Source organism: Mirounga angustirostris, unplaced genomic scaffold (genome assembly GCF_029215605.1).
Source record: "Mirounga angustirostris isolate CCGP_5_RB_7025 unplaced genomic scaffold, mMirAng1.0.hap1 SCAF_14, whole genome shotgun sequence".
NCBI lineage: Eukaryota > Metazoa > Chordata > Mammalia > Carnivora > Phocidae > Mirounga > Mirounga angustirostris.
In genome coordinates this window covers 73,887,432-73,908,259 of record NW_026991722.1, presented here as the reverse complement: position 1 = coordinate 73,908,259, position 20,828 = coordinate 73,887,432, and the positions used below count along the sequence as shown (strand labels likewise).

At 47.4% G+C, this 20,828-nt stretch overlaps 1 protein-coding gene, 1 long non-coding RNA gene and 1 pseudogene across 5 annotated transcripts in view; 2 read left to right on the top strand and 1 right to left on the bottom strand.

Annotated features, from left to right (window-relative positions):
- The first annotated feature begins 1,692 nt into the window (after positions 1 to 1,692).
- On the top strand, positions 1,693 to 4,363 carry LOC135362447 (uncharacterized). The gene is made up of 2 exons (XR_010407156.1): positions 1,693 to 2,276; positions 3,982 to 4,363. It is a non-coding gene; the product is annotated as an uncharacterized LOC135362447 (long non-coding RNA).
- A 6,274-nt stretch (positions 4,364 to 10,637) lies between these two features.
- LOC123852455 (thioredoxin-like) lies at positions 10,638 to 11,203 on the bottom strand (annotated as a pseudogene).
- A 6,110-nt stretch (positions 11,204 to 17,313) lies between these two features.
- The window catches only part of MLXIP (MLX interacting protein), a 59,971-nt gene continuing 56,456 nt past the window's right edge, over positions 17,314 to 20,828 (top strand). The window contains exon 1 of one of the 4 annotated variants that reach the window (XM_045887726.3): positions 17,314 to 17,855. In XM_045887726.3, coding sequence (XP_045743682.2) covers positions 17,443 to 17,855 — 413 coding nt within the window. In that variant the 5' untranslated portion in view covers positions 17,314 to 17,442. The remainder of the gene's footprint in view (positions 17,856 to 20,828) is intronic. The other 3 variants (XM_045887723.3, XM_045887724.3, XM_045887725.3) reach the window with 3 other exon arrangements.

Below are 20,828 nucleotides of genomic sequence, written 5' to 3'. Positions count from 1 at the left end.
GGCAGGTGATGTGGGACCACCCTGTTGAGGTGAGAACACAGCCCTAGAGACAGCGAGGCAGAGCCCTCCTGGAAAGGCCACGCCTGCTCCCTGGTCAAGGGCACCAGCTTGCCATGTCCCTGACTTTGGGAGGCTGTGACTCATGGCCGGGATTCTGAAGGGTCAGCCCAGAGGTAGAGTGTAACTTTGTCTTGTCTTAATTAAGTGACTTGTGGCCAGGCCAGAACCAGAGCCTTCCCAGGGCCCTTTCCCCTCCCAGCAGCTGGGGCGCTTCTCTCCCTCAGCTCAGACTCCCTCTCCAGAGTTGACTAGTTTCTTTTTCTCTGGCCTGTCTCACTGCGTCGTCTTCCACCTGAAACCTGAACTTGGCTGAGCCACCTGCAAGGCGGGGTGGGGGGGTGAGGGGGTGAGATTATTGTTTTAACCAGGCCTGCCGAGACTCACCGTGCTGACCCACCTGGAGGCAAATGTTCTCTCCTTTGTTTTGTCTGCCTCTCCTCCCCACCCCCCTTCCTTTTTAACATGTTCTAGTGTTTTTCCCAGGATTGATTGCTCAGCGAAATAAACTCCTGAACTCCTGATAAAGTTCAACTTGACAAAACAAATCACAGGAGCCTTGTTTGCTCAACCAAAAATATGCTTCAGCTCACATCCTTTGGCTCCCTCCTTTGATGTCTTCCTTGTGTGTCTACATCTCTGTCCTGGATGAAGTTCCTTCCAGACTTGTCTCCCTGGATCCACCGCCTCCAACCCCTCCCCCCCCAATTATGTTTCTCAGTCATTCTCTCACTCTCTGTGTCTCTCTTGGCTTCTCTGTTGCTTTCAGTTAACTGTCCATCTGTGGAGCTGACTTCCGCTCATGCCCATTAATGGAGGAGTGGTCATGCCAATAGCTGGAAATGTAGGCTTTGTGGGTATTCCTGTGAGCATCATGGGTGTGCTGGGCCCTGGGCAGCAGTGACTCAAGCTTGAGCCTTTCCCTCTAGGCAAAGAAATGAGCCAGTGTGCCAGGATGGCCAACACAGTTAGGAATTAGGGGAGGTGCATTTTGATGAGGAGGCGGCGTCAGGGAGGCTTCTAGGCGGAGGGAGCCCAGGCATGGGGCTAAGAAGCTCGTTTTTCCTTGCTGATGCTAAGGAGAAGGCTGGAGGTTTCTGAGCCAGGACTCTGCTGGACTGGGGATAGTATTTCCGGGGAATGGCATGGGTTGGAAAAAGCCAGACTAGAGATGGGGGCAAAGCAACTAGGGAACCGGGGCAATAGGCCAAGCAGGAGGTCAGGAGTTGGCAGAAGGCCGAGTGCTCCCAGACAATCAGTACCGCAGCCTGGTGGGTGGAGTCAGGTGGGCCGCGAGAGGCAGGTAGAGAAACTCAGGTCCAGGTCTTAGCCCAGACTAAGCCAACAGGGCTCATGGAGGTCCACAGTCAAGACAAGGAGGGATTGCAGACCTTAAAGGCCAAGTCTAATCATCCGCCTTCTCTGGGTGGGGAATGCTTTATTTCCCTCCAGAGGCTCGTAATAGACACCTTGCTGTTTGCCGGTTGCATTTCCCTCTCCTGCCGGTAGGGGTCACCCCTGCCCACTCAGTCCCGGGGGCAGCCAGGTGATGCAAGCTGGTACCATAGGCAGGGTCCCTCCCCTGGCCACGGCTGGTTCAGGGATGGTCACATGAGCCAGCGTGGCCCAGTGAGAGTCAGCCCTGGGATTTCTGTGGGAACTGCTGGGAAAGAGGCCTACTAAAGTATTCACTAGGGAATTCCCTAGGGGGCCGCCTTTGCAGCAACGTTGGGAGAGTCCTGCTTGAGAACGAAGTGAACACAAGAACGAGTTGAAAGACGGCGAGTTCGAGCTTCCTGAGAGCTGCATTTGAACACTGGGCCCCAGCCGGCCCTGAAGCCAGCCCTCCTCCTGAACTTCTCAATCCTATGAGTCAATAAATGCCCTCGATGATTTAGGTCTGTTTTCCCTGGGCCTTTTCCCACGTGAGCCCCCAGTCGTCTGTCCCAGGGCTTGGAGTGTCTCCTGGATGAATCCAGAAGGAGGGGTGGTTGCCCATATGGTAGCTCTGACTCCTGACTGGGAGTCATTCTCTTGGAGAGAGTCTCTCTCTCTCCTTCCCAACTTCCCCTTTTAATGCTCCCATGTGACAAGGACTTAGATGACTCAGAGTTGAGAAAAGGGATATAAACAAGATAACATGGACCCATTTTGGACTTCTGAAACAGCCACTTCTATCATCCTCAGAGCTCCAGCACTTCAGAGCTGTGTCACCTCAGGTAAGAGTCTTAACCTCTCTGGGCCCGTTTCCTCATCTATAACATGGGAAGAATAATAGTGCTTACTTGGGTTGTTGCAAGGATTAAATGAATTAATACACTTGAAGTGCTTGGGACAGGTCCTGGCATGTAGTAAATCTCAGTAACTGTTGCCTGCTACTATTATTACTATTATAGTTACTATCTTCAATCACGTCTAGACTCCAGAAGTCCCACTCCTAGAGAATGAGGCACAGGGAAAGGCAAGACTTGTCCACCCCCCGGCTGCTTTGGGCTTGCCTTCTGAGTTATATTTTCCTCTCTGAAGACCGGCCTCTACCCCAAATGATTGACCCTGGGCTAATCCACCCAGAGTGGTCAATAGCCTAAATGATGCCTTGTGGGATGAGTAGAAGCCTGCCAGGAAACAGGAAGAAGGGAAGACACTCCTGGCTGAGGAGATTTGAGGACACATCCCTGTTGTACTCACTGGCTGTTCAGTAAAGCAGGCCCAAGTGGGGAGCTTTGGGGCCCTGGGTTTCAGAGGAACAGCCCACTGGGGACTCAGTTTTCCAGCCTTCCTTCTTCACCACTGTTCTTCCTCCACAGGCTCTTGAGAGAAAAGCCTCTGGGGTGCAAGGACCAAGATGTGGTGCCAGGCTTGTGGGTCCTGACTCCCTCCAGGATACCCCTGGGACACTGGTGTCCATGTATGCACTGGGTGACTTGGGGCCAATGGCTTTCTCTCTTCAGAACTTGGCAGAAATAACAATTTGCTTTGCACCAAAGAATCTCAAGAGACTCTTTTTTTTTTTTTTTTTAAGATTTTATTTATTTATTTGACAGAGAGAGAGACAGCGAGAGAGGGAACACAAGCAGGGGGAGTGGGAGAGGGAGAAGCAGGCCTCCCACGGAGCAGGGAGCCCAATGCAGGGCTCGATTCCAGGACCCTGGGATCATGACCTGAGCCGAAGGCAGACGCTTAACGACTGAGCCACCCAGGCGCCCCGAATCTCAAGAGACTCTTAATTCCTACTCTTTTCTCCCTCACGGCTCCCTCGGTTATGAGCTCGTTTGACCTCTGTACCCCCTGGGATGGTAGTTTAGAGCAGAGACCAGCCTCCCCATTATACAGATAGGAAAACCGGGGCCAAGGAAGGGACTGAACAGGGACTCAGTGAAGGAGGCTTTGGGATTCAGCCTTTCACTAGATGAGGGGTCAGCAAACCCAGCCCACTGCCTGTTCTTGTAAACAATGTGTTATTGGAACACAGCCATGCTTGTTCATTCGCATATCATCCCTAGGCGCCTTCACAATACAACAGCAAAGGTGAATCGTTGCTACAGAGGCTGTATGGTTTGCAGAGTCAAAAACATTTCATATCTAGCCCTTTACAGAGAAAGCTTGCCAGCCCCTGCAGTGACCACACTTTCCCATGGAAACACTGTGCAGATGAAAGAACAAGAATAATAATCGCCTACTATGTGCCAGGCACCACGCAAGACTTTTCTGAAGTGTTCATCACCATGTAAAGGTGTAGCTCAATGACCTTGCACACATTGAATATGCCTGCATGGCCCCCCCGCTGTCCCTTCCAGTCGCTACTCCCCAAAGGGCAACCGTTCTCCCTACTTCTCTTTGCACAGGTGTGTTTTGCCTGGTTTTGACCTTTCTGTTCATGGAATCACAGGATGTGCTCTTTTGTATCTGGCTTCTTTCACTCAGTGTGATGTTTGTGAGCTTTATCGATATGGTTGCACGTCGTTGGAGTCCATTCTCCTCGCTAAAGAAGATTCTACAGGGCAGAGACACAACAAGGTACTTACCCATTCTCCTGCTGCTGGCCATTCGGTCTGTTTCCAGTTTCCATGGAGTATGATGACTCTGCAAGATATTGGACCCCCTTTATCTCGTCTCAGCCTGGCCTCAACCCTGAGAAGGGGACCCATGTATAGCTCATTTGGAAGATGTGCAGGTTTGGAGACACGGCAGGTGGGGAAAACCTTTGGTAACTGTGTGCTTGTAGTCCTAGCTCTCTGGCTTCCTTGTTAGATTCTGGCTTGAAATCCCACTGTGACTACACACTGCATGATTCCATTTACATGAACTTTCTAGAAAAAGCAAAACTCTGGTGACTGAAGGTAAAGCCTGGGTTGTCAGGGACTGGGAGCAGCAAGGATGGACTGCAAAAGGACAGGAGGTGATGGAAATATTCTAACACTGGATTGTGGGCAGGATCACACAACTGTGTGAATTTCTTTAACGCTCACGGAGTTGTATGCTTCCAAGTGGGTGAAATTTTATGGGATGTAAGTTATACCTCGATAAAGCTGTCCCCCCAAAATCCCAAATTCACACTCATCTATTTCTTTGTGTGTGCGCGCGCGTGCACAAACACACACCCACACCCACACACACAGCTCCCCCTGCCTCAGTTTCCCCATCTATAAAAGAGAGGTCGCCGCTCCGTAGGTGCATGGGGCCGATTGTGCAAACAGTTGAGGGCCGTTTAGCCTGGACCTCTTCCGGCTTCCCCCACGATTAGACACTGCGCACCAGCGTGGCCTCTCTCTGCAAAGGCCTGGAGGTGGGGGTGGTCTCCCTGGCCAGAGCTGACATCTGAAACGATCAGGATCCTGTTTGGCTTTGCTGCATCCGACCTGCCGCTGGCGGGGGCAGGAGAGCCACGCGCAGCGGATGCACCGGCCCCAAACTGTTTCTCCAAGTAGTCCCCAGAGATGGCCACTGGCTTTCAGTTTCTGCACTTGTTTATTTTCAAAGGGACGTTGCCAGACCGCTAAGCCACCCCTGCCCTTTCATGGTTTGTTTTATGCAGGAAGAGAGAGAGGAGGTAAAGTACCCCGAAACCAATTCCTCTGCCAGCAAAGAACTGCAACAGGGCCCCCGGCTGTTAGATTTGAGGGACACGTGGGGCCAGGATGCCCTCTTGCTGACGGCCAGCCCCCCGAGCGCTGGGGATCCTGATAGTGTTGATACTCACTGCAAATATGTAACAGTTGATGCTGGGACAATTGGACATCCACCTGCAAAAGGAATGAACCTCAGTCCATCCCTGTGCCTTATAGCCAGATTCACTCAAAATGGCTCATAGACCCAAATGTAACTCTAAAAATTCTAGAAGAAAACAGGAGAAAATCTTTGTGACTGGGGTTAGGCAGAGCTTTTTTTTTTTTTTTTTTTTTTATTCATGAGAGACAGAGCGAGAGAGAAAGGCAGAGGGAGAAGCAGGCTCCCAAGGAGCAGGGAGCCCGATGCGGGACTCGATCCCAGGACCCTGGGATCATGACCTGAGCCGAAGGCAGACGCTTAACCATCTGAGCCACTCAGGCGCCCTAGGCAGAGCTTTTTTAAACATGACATCAAAGCGCTAACTATGAACGAAAAAGTTAATAAAATTGGACTTCATCAAAATTCAACACTTCTGCTCTGCTAAAGACACTGTTAGGAGATAAAAAGACAAACCACAGACTGGCAGACAATCTTGGCCAAACACATATCTGATGAAAGACTTGTATCTAGAATATATAAAGAACTCTCAAGAGTGAATAACAAGAGGGCGCCTGGGTGGCTCAGTTGGTTAAGCAACTGCCTTCGGCTCAGGTCATGATCCTGGAGTCCCAGGATCAAGTCCCGCATCGGGCTTCCTGCTCGGCAGGGAGTCTGCTTCTCCCTCTGACTCTCTTCCCTCTCGTGCTCTCTGTCTCTCATTCTCTCTCAAATAAATAAATAAAAATCTTAAAAAAAAAAAAGAGTGAATAACAAGAAAGCAAACACCCCTGCCAAAAAAAAAAAAAAAAAAAGAAAACCTAGCAAAATATTGGCATAGATATTTCATCAAAGAAAATATATGGCAAGCAAATGAGCACATGAAAGATGCTGAACATCATTAGTAATTAGGGAAATGCAAGTTCAAAGCACAGTGAGACGCCAGGACACTCCCACTGGAATAGTTGAGAAGATAGACCACGCCAAGCGCCAGGGATGATGCAGCGCAACCAGACCCCTCCCACCCCTCCGACACTCATCTGCTGCTGGGGAGCTAAATGGTACAGCCATTTGGAAAACAGTTTGGCAGATTCTTATAAAGTTAAACATCAATGTACCAAACAACCCAGAAATCCCACTCCTACATGTATTTATCTAAGAGAAATTAAAATGTCCAAAAGCCTGTGCATAAATGTTTATAGTGGCCTTATCTATATAATCACCCCAAGCTGGAAACAACTAAAATGACCTTCAATTGCCGAGTGAATGAACAAACTGTGGTACATCATACAACGAAATCCTACTCAGAAATAAACAGGAAAAGGGGCGCCTGAGTGGCTCAGTCGGTTAAGCGGCTGACTTGATTTTGGCTTGGGTCATGATCTCAGGGCCCTGGGATTGAGCCCCGTGTTGGGCTCTGCGCTCAGTGGGGAGTCTGCTTGAGGGTTCTCTCTCTCTCTCCCTCCCCCTCTGCGCCCCCCTGTGATCGAGCTCTCTGTCTCTAAAATAAGTAAATAAATCTTTAAAAAATTTTTTAGTTTATTTGAGAGACAGAGTGAGTGAGAGAGAGAGAGAGAGAGAGAGCACATGTGAAGGGCCAGAGGGAGAGGGAGAAGCAGACTCCCCACCTAGCAGGGAGCCCAACGCACAGCTCGATCCCAGGACCCTGGGATCGTGCCATGACCCCAGCTGAAGGCAGACACTTAACCTACTGAGCCACCAGGTACCCCTAAATAAATCTTTTTTTTTTTAAACAGGGGCGCCTGGGTGGTTCAGTTGGTTAAGCCTTTGCCTTTGGCTGGGGTCGTGATCCCAGAGTCCCAGGATCGAGCCCCGCATCTGACTCCCCACTCAGCGGGGATTCTGCTTCTCCCTCTGACCCTCCCCCCCACTTTGTGCTCTCTCTCTCTCTCTCTCTCACTTTCTCTCTTTCTCTCAAATAGATATATAAAATCTTTTTTTTAAAAAAGAAAAGAATAAACAGGCATGAACTACAGAGACACTGAAGAATAGGGAAGAATCTCAGATACATTATGCTGAATGAAAGAAGCCAGACTCAAGGCTACGTACTGAAAGATTCCATTTGTATGGAATTCTGGAAAGAGCAAAACAGTAGGGACAAGAAGCGTATCTGTGGTTGCCAGGGGCTGGGGTGGAAGGAAGGGGTATGAGGGAAGCTTCTGTGTGTGTGTGGAGTGGGTACCGGAAATATTCCACATCTTGATTGTGGTTGTGATTACATAACTATATGTTTGTCAAAACCCATGGAACCATACACTAAAGACAGAGCTTTCCTGTATGTAAATTATACCCAACCAAACAAAACAAATAATAATAAACCAACATGGCACCACATACTAGGTGCCAGGCACCATTTGAAGTACTTCCCACATATTGACTCTCTCAATCCTCACAACAACCCCAGGAAGTGGGCACTAATTATCCTAAATTGTGAAAGTTTTGTCCCCAGAGCTCTCTCACCTTCTTCAGTTTCCTCCCCACTTTGGTCTGACCCCTAGCATACTCTTCCTTCTGCAGGCCTCACCTCTCCCGTGGCTGTCTTCTTCCCACAGCCATAGTAGGAAGAGTTCCCACTAACTTGTTCCCCTGAGAGGCATTGGCAGGGAATGCAAACTCAAATGCCTACAGGAGCCAGGCAGGTAATGTAAAGAAGCAAAAGCACACTGAGACAATTGGGAGTGGTGGGGACTGCGGAAATGGGAACATCCATGCTGTGTTTAAAGGGGACAGTTGCTCCCGAGCTCCAGCTGCTACCAGGGGGGAAATGATAAAGGCCCAGTGTTGTCAGACCTTCTGATAGTTCAAGAAAATTATAACATTCTCTTGTTTATATGAGATGTCATGATTTTTTAAACATCAGCAAATCAGCCAAATTAAGGAAAAAAACTGTTTAGATATGTTTTTATTATTGTATAATAATCGCATGTTCACCCCTTTCTTTTCCACCAAAATCACCCCCAAAGTACAAGAAAACAAGAAGCAGAAGTGGCAAATCCATATTTAGTGAAATAAGGTAACATCTGTGGTCCCAAACTGTAATATACAAAGTGGAAAGGAGGATGAAGAATGCAAATGAGCCCTGCAAGATGGAGAAAGATCAGACCCAAGTGCTGGAAAAGGAGAATCTAGTGAGAGGCAAACCAGTCCTCTCCCACAATCCCAGAAAATCTCAGGAATTGGATGCCTCAGCTACTGCAGAAAGCAGGAGACTGAAACGGGGCTTGGTTGAAAGTCTGTATATGAAACAGACCTCTAGGTTGCCACCCTCATCCTGCTCAGTCTCAGCTAACTGCCTTCTCTCCCTTCCTCTGGAGACAGGAGGTGTAGCATCTGGAGAAATTACATCAGAGAGGCTCCAGACTCATGGACGGTAGCATGGAGGAGTGCAGGGAATGAGCTGCCCCTTAGCTGCAGGCAGAGAGTTTGGTGACAGTGGGCAGATGAACAGCAAGACCGCTGCCCCCTTCCCTGGCCTTGCCGCAAAGAGTCTGTAGCCAGGCTTATCCTTTCCCAGAAGGCAACTGGAGCTCATTTGCGCAATCTGAACCACTCAGAGAAAAGACCTCCAGATTCTGACATATAGGAGTCTCTAACCTAAAAGCTCCCTGGCAACCCACTGACTCACCACTTGATGAGCCAAGTTCCTGCCATGCGTGCTGATCCTAACGGTCATTCTAATGGACATCCAGACTTTTGAGGAAAGCTTCCCACATGACGAGAGAGTTCAAAACAAACTAATGGAAAAAAAGAAGAAAAAGAAACATAAACAATTCAGGGAGCAAAAGATAATTTCAAATAAACTCAAAGTAGTATTCTTAGAGAGATAAAATGAGATTGCATCTATGAAACAGGAACTGGATGCTCTCTCTATAAAGAAATAACACTCCAAAAATAAGAAAGACCTCTAAAAAATTTTTTTAATGTGGCATAAGTTAAAATTTTGGTAAAATTCCCCTAAAAGTAGGTCAGGGAGACAAAAATAAAAAAAATATAATAAAATTAGAGAATTGATCCAACGGGTCCAATATCTAATAGAAGTTCCAGAAAGAGAGAACAGGAAAAATGAAAGGAGAAAATAATCAATTACATAATATAACAAAATATCCCTCACACGAGGACATGAACCTTCAGGTTAAAAGTGCCCACAGAGGGGCACCTGGGGGACTCAATCAGTTGAGCATCCAACTCTCAGTTTCAGCTCAGGTCATGACTCAAACCCTGAGTCAGGCTTCACACCCAGCACAGAATCTATGTCAGATGCTTTCTTTCCCTCTCCCTCTGCTCCTTCCCTGCTTACATGCTCTCTCTCTCTCTCAAATGAATAAATAAAATCTTAAAAAAATAAAAGAGCCCACAGAGTGCCCAACCTCATTAATTTTAAGGAGACCCACACTAAGACACATGATCATAAAATTCAGAACACTAATGACAGAAGATTCTAAGGCTCCCAGAGAGAAAAACACATCACAGGAAAACAAACAAACAAAAAACCAAACCAGTATAGGATTGGCATTGGAGGGGTGCCTGTGGCTCAGTCAGTTAAGTGTCTGACTCTTGATTTCAGCTCAGGTCAGGATCTCAGGGTTGTGAGATCTAGTCCTGTGTTGGGCTCCGTGCTCAGTGGGGAGTCTGCTTGAGATTTTCTCTCTCCTTCTCCCTCTGCCCCTTCCCCACTCACTCTCTCTTTCTCTCTCTCTCAAATAAATAAATAAATCTTAAACAAACAAACAAAAAAGAATGACATTGGATGTCTCAAAAGCAATATCAGAAGCTACAAGATAGTGGAACAATATCTCTCAAATTCAGAGGGCAAATGATTTTCAGCCTACATTTTTCTACCCAGCCAAACTATCAAACAAACATGCAGGTAAAATAAAATCACTTTTAGATGTGCAAAGCCCCCAAAATTCTGCTTCCCATGACCTTTCTGCAGAGGCTACTGGAAGATGTACTCCTATGAAACAAGAAAGTACACCAAGAAAGACAAAGACAAGGGGTGTGTGTTTCTTTTTTTAAAAGGTAGAATTAATATTTTATTGTCACTTATAATCAGAGGGTAGTTGGGTATATAGTCTTCATGCTTGATCTTTCCTCTTCATAAATAAAACAATTATAAAAATTTTTTTAAATTTTTTATTTATTTATTTGAGGGAGAGAGAGAGCCAGAGAGAGAGCATGAGTGGAGGGGAGGGGCAGAGGGAGAAACAGACACTGCACTGAGCAGGGAGCTCAATATGGGGCTTGATCCCAGGACCCTGGGATCACAACCCAAGTTGAAGGCTGACACTTAACTGACTGAGCCACCCAGGCTTCCCCTGCCCCCAAATTATAAGTTTTAAACAGGCAATGGCTGGTTATGCTTCAGCAAATATGATTAGATTAATTCATTCTTCAAGATTTTCTTTGTTAACTCCAGAAAATCCACCCACCTTTTGTCCTTTTTAAAAAAAATTAGAAGGTTGGCATGCATTTCACCTCACACTCTAAAGCAACATCCTGACGTCATTCACATCTGCTTCAAGGAACATCATGTTGGAACACTTTTCAGAGAAGGAATGAAGAAAGGCTTGATCATTTTGCAAGGCCCACAGCATGTGAATGAAAGTCAACTGCTAAAAGTTTATCTCCTGCACTGTTTAAGTCTTCCTGAAAAGCACACTTGCTCTCGATCTGCTTCACCATTTTGGTGGCTGGGGTCTGACAAGTAATTTTAAAAACCAATGAAAGGGGATCCAAAGCACCATACAGAGCTTAGGAAATAGTATATTTGACACAAGATCAATGAAGTAAATTTCCAGGATGATAAAGGGAGGTCCCAGGACGATAGCTATGCAGTAAGCCTAGACAACAATCAATCCCTATTGTTAGGACAAAGGACTTCAGTGGGAAAAATTGAGGCTGATAAGATCTGATAGGGTTGACTCTGTCAAAGTTGTATTGAGATATATTTAACAAAACTATTGGATGGTATGGGAAGACTTACATGGGTTCAAAGAAAGCTAAACAAATGGGGGAAAATGTGAGGCAATTGTTAACTCCAGGAAAAACAAAAATTTGAATAATTTTTTGTTCAAAGAAACAAGGAAAAGAAATTATAGTGCACAATAATTTTGTGGCTGGGGCGCCTGGGTGGCTCAGTTGGTTAAGCATCCAACTCTTGATTTTGACCCAGATCATGATCCCAGGGCCATGAGATCAAGCCCCAAGTAGGGCTCTGCCCTGGGTGTGGAACCTGCTTAAGATTCTCTCTCTCCCTCTCCCTCTGCCCCTCTCCCCCTACTTGCGTGCACATGTGCACATTCTCCTTCTCTCTCCCTCTAAAAAAATAAAATAAAACAAAATAAAATAAAATAAATAAAATAAAATAATTTTGTAGCCAAAATAATAAAAACATTGAATATGAATTAAACACAATATAATTTAACTATATTAGTAAAAAAGGGGAGGAAAGAGGTGTATAACAAAATAAAGTAAAACCATTCTTTTTTTAATATTTTAATTTTTTAGTTAATTATTTATTTGAGACAGAGAGAGCATGTGCACACAAGCACGAGTCAGAGGGAGGGGCAGAGGCAGAGGGAGAAACAGACTCCTCACTGAGCGGGCAGCCCAACTCGGGGCTTGATCCTAGGACCCTGGGATCATGACCTGAGCTGAAGGCAAATGCTTAACCGACTGAGCCACCCAGGCGCCCCAAGTAAAATCGTTTTAACATAATAAGTCAATAGATGATGTCTGAAGTTGATGATTTTAGAATATATATATATAGCAAGAGAGGCTTTTTTTTTTTTTAATTTGGAGATATATACTAGAAGTAATAACTAAAAATTTCAAAAGGGTTTACCTCTGGGAGGAGGTGGGTGGCGCTATCAGTTACTAAGGGGCACGGCATGGGTGTGGGGGGTCCAGATAGGGGACTGCTATTTTTAATTACAAGCCTTCTAACATGATTTATTCTTTTTTTTTTTTTTAAAGATTTTATTTATTTATTTGACAGAGAGAGACACAGCAAGAGCAGGAACACAAGCAGGGGGAGTGGGAGAGGGAGAAGCAGGCTCCCCGCAGAGCAGGGAGCCCGATGCGGGACTCGATCCCAGGACCCTGGGACCATGACCTGAGCTGAAGGCAGTCGCTTAACCAAATGAGCCACCCAGGCGCCCATGATTTATTCTTAAAAACTCTATTTTTTAATTTCATTTTTATTTATTTATTTATTTTTATTTTTTTTAAAGATTTTATTCATTTATTTGAGAGAGAATGAGCTAGAGAGAGCATGAGAGGGGGGAGGGTCAGAGGGAGAAGCAGACTCCCTGCTGAGCAGGGAGCCCGATGCGGGACTCAATCCTGGGACTCCAGGATCATGACCTGAGCCGAAGGCAGTTGCTTAACCAACTGAGCCACCCAGGCGCCCCCTTTTATTTCATTTTTATAAAAATCTTATAAAATCATAATTTTTAAAATTCAAGTTTAAGTTTTATTTGTTTTGCTCTATGCTGTTTCTTGTGTACTCTATTTACTTGAATTTAATTTTTGTTTTGCTAAAGAACAACCTCCAGTAATTCTTTCAAATATCCTATGGGTGGAAAAAGCCATTTATTTAACCTTTTATCCTCCAAGATTTACTGAGGTAGAATTACATACAGTAAAATTCACTCTTTTCAGGCATACATTTCTATGACTTTTGAGAAACTTACACAGTCATACAAACACCACCATAATCAAGAGAGAGTATTTGCATTACCACAAATAGTTCTCTTGTTCCTTTTTGCAGTTAGTTTCCTCCCCACAAGCTCCTGGCAACCACTGATCTGGTTTTTCGATCCCTATCATTTTGCCTTTTACAGATGTCATATAAATAAATGGAATCAAACAATATATGGCCTTTTAAGTCTGAATTCTTTTACCCAGCATAATGCTTTTGAGATTCATCCATGGTATCAAATTAATGGAAACCAAAGGTATAATTGATCATTACTCATCAGTGCTATTCACTAAATAGTTCCAGTCATATGCTTGGATTATACTTCCTGGCTCCTTCGTGTTTGGGTGAGGCCATGTGATTAGTTCTAGGCAATGAGTGGTGAGTACGTATCACTTCTGGGCTGGACCATTGAACTGTTAATGTGAGACCCATTGAGCTTTCTCTTCCTTTCTGCCACAGTGATGGGCAACATTCCAGACGGTGGTTGCTCTGCCAGCCTGAGTCTTAGAGTGACTACAACCAGCAGAGCCCACTGCTGACCTGTGATGGACACGTAGCCAATAGATAGTTAGCAAGAGGCAGAAAACACACCTTTGTGGTTTTAAGCCATTGAGATTTGGATGTGGTTTGTTATGACAGCACGATCAACCTATACTGATCCATAGAGAAGGCTTGTGTATTTAAGCACTGGAACTTTTTCCTTTATTGCTGCTTTAATTATTACCTCTCTCTATTTTTCCCTCTCTCTTTCACTTTCTTCTTTCTCTCTGGAACTATTAGGCAGGTGCTGGAACTTTTGAATGTATCTTCCATGTCATTTACCTTCTCTTTGTCCTTTTAGAATTTCTAGGAGAAATTCTGTTTTAATCTTTTAGCTTACTACTGTGTTGTCCAGCCATATTCATTTTGCTATCAACTCAGCTTTTCAAAATCATATATTTATATTTATTTTCCAAGACCTCTATTTGCTTCTTTTAACAAAGAAGCTAAAATAAGTTTTTGCTTGATGGGCACAGAAGCTTCCACATTTTTTCTAGAGCTATTAATTATTTTTATTTATTTTTTATTTTTAAAGCCTTCTGTTTGTTCTAACTTCCCCCTTACTTGTTAGTTCTCAGGTAGCTTTCTTCCAGATTGCTAGCTTTCCTTAAATGCTTGCTGACTGACTTTTGCTGGTCTGTAATACTCTGCATTTGGGAATTCCTATTTGCCTGATTGTTGATTTAATTATAATGGAGTGCTTCTGATTTTTTGAGAAGAGATGGCTGTCCTTATGAGGTTCTGTGTTCTTGTGGTTTGCTGGGTGTAGGAGCTCTCTGTCCTTCGTGGGAGTTGTTAGCTCCCCTGGAGCACTGCCCTGCATGTCCCTCTGTGCACGTGACTGTTACACTGCTCCTTACTCTGCAGGAAGGAAGGTGGGGCCCCTCATGCTAGATTCTCTGCAATCATTTCCACATATCCTGGTAAACTGCCCCCAAGACCTTCTCCCTCTAGCCATTGATTGCTTTTTGCACCCTCCAGATCTCACTCTTGGTAATTCTCTGCTTCCCGCCTTTTAAACTGGGGTTTCCTCCAGTCTCGTTTTTTTTTTTTTTTTCCTCTAATATAATCTTTAAGAATCTGTGGTGTGGATTAAACAAAGCATGTCTGTGCCCTGCATATGGCCCATGGGTTGCCAGTTTGCAACATCAGCCTTTAGAGAGGTTCTGTCCTCCTAGGGAACTGATGTTTGCTTTTTTAAATTAAAAAAAAAAAAAAAAGTATACATCCTCCCACAAGGATGTCTTTTGTGCTAAGAGACCAAGGAGAAATAAAGAGTACACTAAAAAAAAAAAAAAAAATGTATACAAGTAAGAATTGTTTCTTTTGGAAATTAGAAAATACAGATAAGCATAAAGAAGAAAATAAGAATCGCTCCACCCGGAGATAACCGGTGTGAACATTATGGTGCATTTTCTGACACACACACACACACATAAATATATGACTTTGTTAGTATTTGTTTGAAATTGATACCAAACTACTGATAACTTTTTTAAAAGTTGGTTTTCCACCTAACATTGTATCATGGGCATTTTTCCACACCAGTAATATTTGCTTCATTTAACAGGTCATGTTTCAGGAGTTCCTGGGTGGCTCAGTCCGTTGAGTGACCCACTCTTGATTTCAGCTCATGTCATGTTCTCAGGGTTGTGAGACTGAGCCCTCTGTCGGGGCTCTGCACTCAGTGGGGAGTCTGCTTGAGATTCTCTCTCTCTCCCTCTCTCTCTGCCCCACCCCCCTCTCTAAAAAAATGTAGTGTTTCATTCCATTTGGGGCCATAATATATTCAGTGAATTCCCTCTTGTCAGACATTACATTGTTTCTTTTTTTTTTTTTTTTTAAAGATTTTATTTATTTGACAGAGAGAGCACAAGCAGACGGAGAGAGAGGGAGAAGCAGGTTCCCTGCTGAGCAAGGAGCCTGATGTGGGACTCGATCCCAGGACCCTGGGATCATGACCTGGGCCGAAGGCAGCTGCTTAACCGACTGAGCCACCCAGGTGTCCCCATTACATTGTTTCTAATGTTCACTCTTGATAAGTGATGCTACAGTCTTAGGATCAAATTCTAAAGTGGAATTCCTGCATCAAATGCAGCTGGGCATTTAAGAGTTTCCCAAGGAGAGAGGTCTTCAGATGAAGGAAGGCAAGTCAAAGGGTGGCCTTTTGGACATCTGCAACCAGCGTTGGGAGCGCTGCTTTGGGCAAGGGGGTGGACCTCAAACTCACACCTGAAGCTGCCAGTCCCTTTGGCTTATCCCTCCTTGGAGACATCTGGGGAAGGAGGATGCATGCCCATTTTGTAAGAGCCCTTTTTCATTTTCTCTCTGAGCACTGTCCTTCCGGAGGCCCTTGTGAGGAGGAGGGTGGGGCAGGGTATTCAGTGTCCACCCAAATCTGGAAGTGAAACTGTTTTCAAAGCAGAGCACAGAAGCTGTGGAGGACTCTCAAGGGACTAGAGTGGGTGCTCTTGGCCAAGTGTCTCTTTCCCCCTCTTCTTTTTTTTTTTTTTTAAAGATTTTTTTTTTTAATTTATTTATTTGAGAGAGACAATGAGATAGAGAGAGAGCATGAGAGGGGGGAGAGTCAGAGGGAGAAGCAGACTCCCTGCAGAGCAGGGAGCCCGATGCGGGACTCGATCCCGGGACTCCAGGATCATGACCTGAGCCGAAGGCAGTCGCTTAACCAACTGAGCCACCCAGGCGCCCTCTTTCCCCCTCTTGATGCCCTGTCATCCCCCATCTTCCCAACATGGCCCCCACCCCAGGCTGACTTTGAGTCCCTGAAACCTTGACAGCTTTCTAGAAGTTTTGACTATTAGGTTGAACCATATGAAATTGCTGTTTCTGTAGGTCCAAAGTGGTTGAGTACTGGCAATTTCTAGGTAACTCTGGTCTGGTTGGTTCCATTATTTCGGTCTGTAGAACATTTCTTTAGCACTCATTCCGAGCTAGGGCACTGTGCTAAGCAATTTATCATCATTTTTAACCGTCACAACTTTCTGAGACAGAATTGCTCCCTAATTTGAAAGAGAAGAAAACTATGGCTCAGAATTTCCCCTTTCAGAATTGCTTGGGGGCTGGCTCACCCTCCAAATTTAAGATCTTAACAAAAACGACAGTATTTGGGGTTGTAGTTAAAGGAGCTGGTGGCTCTGGCACGTACTAATTGTGACGCCCCTTGGAGAGTGCCTTAACTTGGCAGAGCCAGTTTCCACCTCTGTGCATGTGAAGTCTCAGTGAGAAGTGTTCTTGATCTTGTTTCCGCGTTAGAAAAATCCCTTTGGTATTCAGAGACTCAGTCTTTTCATCAATAAGATGGAGATCATAACCACTGTGCTCAGCTACGCGAAGCACCAGCTGTTAGGACACAGTTCCAGGCCCAGCCAGAGAAAGCGGAGCCTGGGAGGGGGAAGGAGCCCCACCTCCACCCACCACGTGGAGCGCCCGCCCCGCCCGCAGCGCGATTCCCGGGAGTGCGGGGCGGGGTCGGCACGGCACCGCTCGGCCGACGCCTCTCCAAGGCCGCGACACTTGCGAGCGGCACCACCTGGCCACCGCGGCCCGCAGCATCCCCCGCAGCCGGGAGCGGAGGGGGGCAGCGAGGGGCGGGGCCTCAAGGCGGGGCCTCCCGCGACCTTCCTCCCCCCGCTTTTTTTGTCCGCCTAGATACGGAAAGGCTCCCCTGCGCCTTTAAGAGGCCGACGCGGGCAGCCGATTGGCCGATACGCGCCGGTGACGTCACACCGGGGCCGGCGCCGAGGCGGCCCTCTCGGCCCGCGCCCTACCCCTCCCGCCCCGCGGCGCGCTCGCGGACAGTCCGCGCGCGGGCCGGGCCGGGCCGGGCCGGCGCCCCGTTAGCCTCGCTCGCCCGCGTCGCCCGGAGCCCCGGGGGATGCTCCCGGCCGGCACCCCCTATGGCCGCCGACGTCTTCATGTGCTCCCCGCGCCGGCCCCGCAGTCGGGGCCGCCCGGTGCTGCTCAAGCCTCAGGTGCCTGAGGACGACGACGACTCGGACACCGATGAACCGTCCCCGCCGCCCGCCTGCGCTTCGGCCACCCCGGCCCGGGCCCACGCGAGCGCCGCGCCGCCGCCGCCCAGGGCCGGGCCGGGCCGCGAGGAGCCTCCGCGCCGCCAGCAGATCATCCACAGCGGCCACTTCATGGTGTCGTCGCCACACCGCGAGCACCCGCCCAAGAAGGGCTACGATTTCGACACGGTCAACAAGCAGACGTGCCAGACCTACAGCTTCGGCAAGACCAGCTCCTGCCACCTGTCCATCGACGCCTCGCTCACCAAACTCTTCGAGTGCATGACCCTGGCCTACAGGTAGGGACCCGGCGACCCCGGGCCGGCCCCACCTCTCCAGAGGAGCTTCCTGCTTTGCCAGAACCGGCGCGGAGGGCTCGACCGCCCGAGGACCCCTGGGCTGCACGCATTCCCATTGGCTCTTGCCCCTTTGGGAGGGTTTACGGGTCTGGGATCCTCAGTGGAGGCCGGAGGGGTCCGTGTCCTGGCCTCCTCCCCTGCTGGCAGTGCTTGGGTTCTTCCGGCTTCACGTCCTCCATCCAGGCCCTCCCCTCCAGTGTCCCGAGGCCACCGACTTTGGACGCGAAAGAGGTGTAAATACAGGCTGCTCCTTGTGTTGCTCGACTCTCCACCCCTGCCCCCAAACGCTTTGTGTGTTTCCAGGAGTACCGAGTAATGGGTCAGAGCACCTGTCCAGGGGTGGCTTCAGTGCTGGTTCCAGTATTTAATGGTTGTGTCAAATCTCGGAGCCTGCTTCCTCTTTTATGAAGAGGGGGTGACAGTAGGAAGCCTCCATTGGCCGTTTTGGGGGTGGAACGACACATAGTTAGATGCTCTATAAATGTTAGCTGCTTTTCTTTTTGCCCCAGCAGAGAGAGCCTGGGTGTCCGCACATCTACTTTATTGGGAGACCATCTCCCACCTTAGTGGCCACCCTGGGTGCCTCCTAGGTAGACATCCAGAGCCACAGCTGTTGGAGGTGCAGTCTGCCCCCCTGACAAGCTGGAAGGTTCTCTGGTCAGCCCTGAAACATTATATGGAGATGGTCTTGTTGAGGGCAGGCATCCCAGACACATTGACACGTGGATGCAGCTCTGGGCCGAAATCCCTTTTTTTTCTAAGTCACAGATCTGCCTGGCCCTCACGAGTTAAAGTGTCTTTCCACCCTCTCCTCCTTCCGAGTGCGTGTTAGGTATTTGTGCCAGGTGACTTCTGCCTCAGCTGCAGTGCAGAGCAGTCCAGTCCTGCAGGAAGCTCACGATAGGATCTCTGCTGAGTGGGGGTTATTGCATTTGCAACTGCACTGGCCCAGGCTGTCTTAGGTCTGCTGTGCAGGCGGCACAGGGAAAGTTTCCTGGGAGACTCCAGAAACAGAGTAAAGAAAAGTAGGTACGTTCCCCCCTACCACCCCTTTTTTTTGGAGAGCCTTTAAACCCAGATAGATCCAAGTTAAAACATTACACATTTACCTGAAGTTAAAACATGGCTCAGGGTGTCATTTTCCCTCTCTGGAATAAATGATTAGTCAACTTGTTCCTTTGTTTTGTTTCTGAAACGAGCCTTCCCACCCCCACCCCATTTCCTCTCTTGAAGGTTTCCCTGGTGGTTTGTTTGCCACATGGCTGCAGTGCATTACCCAGAGCTCTCTTCCCATCCCCCTTGCGTGGCACACTGGTTAAGCTCTGCTCTGATTCTCTGGTCTTGCCAGTTTGAGCTGGCACTGAGCCTATGAAGATGTTCTCTCTCTTTTTTTAATGGTATTGAGATTGCAGTCTTTTGCGCTCTTTTAGCCCTGCTTACTCAGTCTCGAATTTTGAGCACTTCCTTGGAATCAAACCCACCTAGATTATAGCACATGCCACAAAGCCTTTTCCAACAAAACTATAGGTGAAAGACAGGAATGTGCTTTATTAAGAGGACTTAATCCTTTTCTTTCTTTTAATATAAACTTCTTCGTGTGCTGGGAGAGAAGGGATGATTAAGTAGCAGGAGGCATGAGTAGAAAGCTCTTACCTAAGCTCTGCTAAAGGAAAAATAAACCAGTCTTCCCTTTGCCCTTTTAGGTGTGGATAACCTAAAGGCTTGTTATTAAAGAACACCAAAGAATTTTAGTAATGGCATTTTTCCCCCCACTTCTTTCAAAAATATCTTGGCAACTGGCCATTGCTCAATTAAGTTTCTGGATTGCAACATGCACCCTTACCTTGCTCTTCAAGACCTCCAGCTCCACTGGAGCTTTGCTGTAGGTCCCTGTGCACAAGTCCTGCCACTCTGCAGGTCCCCAGTGGGTATCTGCCTAGTAATTTCTCATGAAGACACTCTTTGTCTCTCCGTGTGAGGCTGATTTGACTGTCCCCGAATTTAGTTGGCAGTGTGGAACTGTGGTACAGACTGACAGAGGAATGACTCAAAACCAGTTGTCTGGGCTGTCGCCTCTGGCACAGAAAGCAGCAGAACAGAAGTGAGTTTCTGACCTCAGCTGTCCTATCATGACCACTAGCTGGCTGTCCGAGAAGGAGGGCTGAGATGGGGGCAGGGAGGGAAGTGGACTTGATCTCAGTGGTGGTCTGACTTCCCTTTCCATGGGATTCGAGCCTTCACACCACTGTTTTCCAGGTTTTCTCCTTCTCCTTGGGCCTAGAGGAAGGCCAACGGGGCCTTCTCTTCTGCCTGACTGTTTCTGGCCTCGGCTCTTTCTAACCTCAGCTTCCTGTCTGTCCCCTGGTCTCTTGGTTCTAGCTGCCTAATTCTCCCTGGTACACTCTGTGCCTTTTTTTGTTTGTTTGGTTTCCTGTTAAACTGCTGTCTCCCAGCTGTTTCCAGATGAGGTTCAACAGCTCTTTGGGGGAGGAACTAAATGCAAGGGAAGTTGTGGTTCTTTTTTCTCCAGTCCCGTGAAGTGGTCCAGGGATTCTGAATATGATCTTCCTGAACATGCAAAGTCTTAAACTCCTAAAGGGTTTTTGGCAGGACTGACTTTGGGTGGGGGAATAGGGTGTTTGAGAAATGGGGACTGCGTGTGAGTGCGCCCAGTGGCCCGCCTGGGTAAGTAACAGTGCCGAGGAGATTCCAGCTCCATATCTGGCCTTAGAATCCGTGTCCTTCCCGCTCTGTGATGCTAAGTAGCCCCATAGCAAAACATCTTGATTTGGTCCTACAACGTGTGCTCAATTACTGGGATGTTCTGGAGGGGAAGAAGTTGCCTTTCTCCAGGGCAAAGATTAGGTGGTAGATGGTGGGGGAAAAGCCCATGGTTTACCTTTTCAAAGCCTT